Source organism: Limulus polyphemus, unplaced genomic scaffold, assembly GCF_000517525.1.
Source record: "Limulus polyphemus unplaced genomic scaffold, Limulus_polyphemus-2.1.2 Scaffold5196, whole genome shotgun sequence".
Taxonomy (NCBI): domain Eukaryota; kingdom Metazoa; phylum Arthropoda; class Merostomata; order Xiphosura; family Limulidae; genus Limulus; species Limulus polyphemus.
In genome coordinates, this window is record NW_013670806.1 from 23,282 (window position 1) to 29,421 (window position 6,140).

The window sequence follows — 6,140 nt, forward strand, 5'->3', positions numbered from 1 at the left end:
GATACTGAGTAAGTCAGTAGTTAAGGTGTTGATACTGAGTAAGTCAGTAGTTAAGGTGTTGATACTGAGTAGGTCAGTGGTTGAGGTGTTGATACTGAGTAGGTCAGTGGTTGAGGTGTTGATACTGAGTAAGTCAGTGGTTAAGGTGTTGATACTGAGTAAGTCGGTAGTTGAGGTGGAACAACTGTAAAATTCCCACAATTATAGTGAAAAATAAAATATTTTTGAATTGAAATTAAGATAGATTCCTGCAAAGAAGCAAGATACGATTTAAATAATTCAAGCAAGAAGTATCGTGATTGGCAGCTTTTAGGAATAGTAAGATGTTCATTCAACAGTCTAATATTAGAGCTTAGATGAAATTGGGAAACAGTTATAACTATATCTTTGCATTCAACAGATTTTAAGCAGCTACTGTTTCATTTAATATTGCTGGGAAAAAAAACTTTTAAGAAATGCAGTAGCTAGAATTGATTAAATATATCTGAAATTGGACAATTGGATGTTTATTTAAATGAGTTTGCTGGGGTTATAAATATGTGCCACTGCATATTGATAAAATAAAGAAAAAAGAAGTTGGTGCTGAGAAGATACAAAAACTGGGCAAATTTTTTTAGTAATTTATAAAGCGAGTTTTCATCCAATGTTATTTCTGTAGTAGCTTGAAATTTGTAAATTTTTCCTTCATGCTGATGATATTATTTGGTTGAAATGAAAATAAGGTAACAATGTTTAAAATTTTTTCTTCAGGTTCACAGGGATCTCATTGGCCAAGAAGACAGTTGTTCGACATCGGTAATAATTGGAAAATCCAGTTCTGAACCAATTCGCGATGGTCAGCGAACACCTTCTGATATGTTAACTTCCCTTACCCTAAGTGAGTTTCGTGGACTGACATGTATGCTTACACCAGAAGCTTGTAGCAAACGAGTCTCACCACTGCCTCATTTTTCCTGGGCGGATCCCCAAGAGGTCTGGGAACTCATGGTCTGTAAAGATGCAGTTTATCCTCGAGATCCCAAAATGCTACATCGACATCCTGCTCTACATGCTCGAATGAGAGCAATTTTATTAGATTGGTTAATAGAAGTAAGTTGTATGTGACAGATGTTGATAAAGATTTGTGTTAAAAGTATAATATTAATCTGGTGGTTAACACCTGTTAACTAGAATATGGATTAATGTCTGTATGCTTAATTATATTGTAGTGGCTTATATGTATGATTTGATCGTTACTGATGGTTAGGGCACTATACATGCAACCTGGTAGTTGTGGGTTAGGATTCTGGCACCGAACATACCTGCCCTTTTCCACCACGGGGCATTATAATGTGATGACCAATCCCACTCTTTGTCGGTCAGCGAGTAGCTCAAGAGCTGGCAGTGGGTTATATTGACCTTCACTCTAGCCTGTCACTTCTAAATTACGAACAGATAGTGCAGGTAGCCCTCGAGTAGCTTCGTGTAAAATTCAACCACCAGATATTACTTTAATACCTCTATACTTTGTTATTCTTTAGCATCTTTGTAGTCAGATCTGTGTCTCGAATGTTGTAAATTTTCCGCAGGATATCGATGAAAGTAACTTCTTTACGGTACATATGTTCAAATGCTAAGAAAATACAATCACTTTATTCTCTCAGTTAACCAACTTTTAACTTTTTCCAGTCGATAACCACATTATTGACACCTTACATGAAACCTTGTTGGGGATAATCTGTGTATTACAAATGTTTTGGATAATCTTCTTATGTATGTAATAAAACTGATGACCAATGGGTTTGTGGTGGTCGGATTTTATGTGCATGTTTGGAAGAGTTTGGTCAAACTTTGGGGAGGGGGGTATAGCTGTACAGGAAGGGCATGATAAGTTTAAAGGTCAAAATTATTTTGCGGAGCTTCTTCAAGTTTTATGGTTTTAGTTTGTGTTAAAGGTCAGTAGCATTTGATATCCTAGTTGTACACGTGACCATAAATCTGTCATAACTCGGAGATTTTGTTTCCAGATTTGTGAACATAGTAAGTGATAGAAAACAGATAGTCACTTTATATTTCACGAACTGTTAAGATACAAAGACTTTGGACCTCAATTTCACGGTTAGTAATTTAAAAGACTTATGAAGGAAAACTGCATAAAATGTTAGTGTAAAAAATGAGCCAGGCAAACATTTGTTGCATAAAGGTAAGTAGTTAAGAATGACCCTATAAGTCAAGTAATGTTTTCTCGTTTCGATCTACCAAGTTTAGTTATGGTATAGGACTTGGGTAGAAGTGTTTGAAATCATAGTTGTAAGCAATTATTTTTTACTGTAACTATTACATTTCTCAGAAGTGTAATTTTTTCCAGTTCAGGTTAGTGATGTAGCAGTATTGACTGTCTGGTTGCACATTCATTGATACGTGGAATTGTTGCTTTGAAAAAGAAAAACCATCACTTGACTGTTAAAAACTAATTAATAACTGTCTCGTGTGAAATGATCTACTAAGACACGAACTTGTTTAACAATACTCGTATATCTAAAGTTGATTGGAAACTTAATAACAGAATGTTTCACTGACTTCTATTGGAAGTCCTTGTCAGTGTTTTGCTGATGCTTTTTGAATTAATATTTCACACTTAATTGGAGGTAATTGAACAATGTTTCGTTAGTATTTTTTTGAAACACTTAAGGGCAGTGTTACACTTGCATTTCCTTGAAACTTTTTTATATTGTCATTTCCTTGAAATCATGAGGAATAGTTCATCAGAAGGATCCAAACCTTTAATTTATTGGTTATTGAATTAGAGTATTTAATATTCACAAAAAAAAGAATTGACAAAAACTCGATGTTAAATATTTTATGCACTTGGATTTTAAAAAATTACAAAGGCTGATTATTGGTGAGCATTTTCATGTTACTTTAAATGTTTAGAATATTTCTTTAAACTTTTAATTTTTTTTTTCTTTTTTAGGTTTGCGAGGTGTATCGGCTCCACAGGGAAACATTTTACTTAGCACAAGATTTTGTAGATCGTTACCTTGCCTCTCGACAGAATGTACCGAAGCAACAACTTCAGCTTTTAGGAATAACAGCCTTATTTGTTGCGGCTAAAATAGAGGTAAGTGATACAAAGGTACTTTAACCCTAGAATTATCAATAAAGACCTGTTTTTCTAAACTATTCATGTATTAAATTGCTTGTGGATCCTTAAGTTTGTTGATTATAGGATCAAACAACATACAAGTCACGAAAACATTCTAAACAAAAAACCATGGATATTTCAGTCCCAATAATTTTGCTTAATTTTTTTTTTGACAGTTTATTACTTTGTTGATGTAACAGGTAAAAAATGTAAATTCACTCAACATGGTGTAATATGTGAACCTCTTTGGTATTAAACGGTTGAAAAAATATAGTAATTTGATGATTAAATTCCCAAATAAGTGTTTTAAAATTATTTTAGGTTTGCAACTTTTTTATAGTTGTGGCATTTTTTATTAAACTTATACTTTATTGCTTATTTTACCATTCCAGTAAGACTTGAAAAGAAAACATGATCCAAGTTGAGTTTTTGCAAAAATCTCCTTCGTGTTTCAGCTCTGCACAATGACATTTTTATATATAATTGTTATATAACTACTAACATTTTTTATTTGTCCGAATTTAGTTAATTTGCATTTTCCAAATCTTACATGTTAATTTAATTTAAAAATGGAATGAATTGAAAAAAATATATATATAAAGGTTATATAGTGGCAGAATGAAGTAAGGGTTGGAGAAGTTGATGGTTTGAATAAAAACAAATCCAGGTGGAAGCTGTTGGAGAAAGAGATAAAAACTGCATTTGATGTTGGGAGTCAAAACTGGGAGAATTCTCTTAAGAAAAGGTTCATTTACGAGGAAAAGCTTTATGCAAGAAACTTGTGAACTATGCTTCACGAAAGATTTTTAACAAATGAACGATGCAATTTTGCTAACTTACCGTGAAATATAAGAACATCGTATCTAAAATCATAAATAATATTCAGTGTTAAAATTGGTACACAATTAAAAACATTTTATTTAGGCCTCCAAAAAGTTGACGACTCCACATGTATCGATGTTGCAACGTCATCCTCGAGAGTGATTTTAACGTTGAATATTATTTATGATTTTAACTTTATACGCAAGTGCCAAAATACAATAATTAGCATCATATCTGTCAGATGAAGCAAGAGACTGGAAAATGTATCATAGAGCTTAAAAACATTTTTGTGGGAGCATGTCCCCAAACCTCTCCTGGCATGCTGAGTACTTTTGTTGCCCAAAAACGGGCTTAAAATATTTGTCTTTTTTTTATCCTATAAAGGGCAAATAGTAACAGACTGAAAAAGATTCAGAAAAGTTTTAAAGGCCTGAATTTATAGTTAGTAATTTTAATAATAATTAGCAAAGGTACCTGCCAATTCCAGGCTAAGATATTGTTTCGAACTTTGAAACTTTAATTTAAAGCATATGTTATATGCTGCATTAAACATCACTTCTCTATGCCATTGGCTTCGTTTTTGTTTCTGTTGATCTTCACCTCTAAGGATGTAAAGTTAAGATGGCTATCAAATCCAGTTAAACTCTATCTGTTGTAGATTATCCAGTTCCTCATAACTCGAGATACCAGACAGGCAGACCACTCTGCTTTATATATACATACATATAGATCAAACAATTTTAGTGTGAACTTCTTATGTACAGTTACTGAAGTTTTGTTTTTTTATGTAGGAAATTTATCCACCCAAACTTTCAGAATTTGCATATGTAACAGATGGAGCCTGCACAGAGACCGAAATCTTGGAGAAGGAACTGGTGCTTCTCAAGGTAAAATTCTTTAGTTTATTATTTGTTAAAATGGCTTAATAAACAAGCCAGATGAGTTACATTTAATCATTTGCTGGAGAGGTCTATCAGTGTATCATTAACCATTTTGCATCAGGTAGGTCAAAGTACATATGTCACAACCTTTTACAGGGGTACATTCAAAGCCCCATAAAGTTACACAACGGGCTATCTGTGCTCTGCCCACCACGGATATTGAAACTAACTTTATAGCGTTGTAAGTCCGCAGACATACTGCTGTGCCACCGAGGGGCTTTGAATGTACCCCTGTAAAAGGTTGTGACATATGTACTTTGACCTACCCGATGCAAAATGGTTAATGATACACTGATCTTAATTACAAACAAACAAACTACATTCAAAATTTAATTAAACTACTTTATTATCAATGTATGAGAATATATTTGGCATCAAAATGTAGTTAATAAATTAAATTTTAATATTATTTTAAGTTCTGAATTTCATAAGGAAGTATTGAAAAAAAGAATTCTCAATCTCTCCTAATATGAGAACTGTGACTTTTACTCTCAATGTTTTCCCTCTTTGATTTATTTACTCATTATAATGTTGTTATGGTTCATGCAAAGCATATTTTTATAGCCTTCCATCTTTTCGAGTTACAGGCATAAACTAGAAAAATGAGGCCCCTCATGCCATGCCCACCTGTCACATCTTTTCTTTCACAAATTGTCAATAGCTTTCTCTAATTTTGAATACTATATAATTTATAACCAACAGAAAGCCAAAGTTTTAATATATCAAATGATATTATATTACATTGTTTTCTGAACAGAGAATTGTGTATTTCGCTTACAATATAAACTTAATTCCTACAGGAAACACATCAACAGGCTTAGCTGAATTTTTAACAGCTCTTATTGCAAAGTTAGAAAGGAAAATTATGATAGGTATCGGATGTTGTCTAGTTTTTTGTGTGTTATTATTCAGCGTTCTTGGGTTCATTATTTAATTAAATAAACTATTTATTGCAGTAGTACCATTAGTATAAAAAGCAGAGTTAAGTTTCGACAATCAACAGCAAAAAAATGACCCACGTAAGTATTACACGTATTGTTTTTCACGTGTATTCTTTATTTGTTTTTCATAAAAGAAACTAAAATATAAAAATTAGAAACTTGTTAGGTTAAATTACATAAAATAAATTTTTTTAACATCCAAAAGCACTTTCTTTTATTATAATGCAATCTCCATGTTTTATATGTCTGTATGTTTTTAAGTTGTTCGTAGATTTACCACAGATAGGTCATGTATCTCCTTTTAATGGTTTC

The 6,140-nt window shown here is 32.5% G+C and overlaps 1 protein-coding gene across 1 annotated transcript in view; it reads left to right on the forward strand.

The window, feature by feature from the left end:
- LOC106472254 (G1/S-specific cyclin-E-like) overlaps window positions 1-6,140 on the forward strand; it is a 12,850-nt gene that overhangs the window by 3,113 nt on the left and 3,597 nt on the right. Inside the window, exons 5-7 of the mRNA XM_022400851.1 lie at window positions 751-1,089; window positions 2,954-3,100; window positions 4,738-4,833. Of these exons, the coding sequence (XP_022256559.1) occupies window positions 751-1,089; window positions 2,954-3,100; window positions 4,738-4,833 (582 nt within the window). The remainder of the gene's footprint in view (window positions 1-750; window positions 1,090-2,953; window positions 3,101-4,737; window positions 4,834-6,140) is intronic.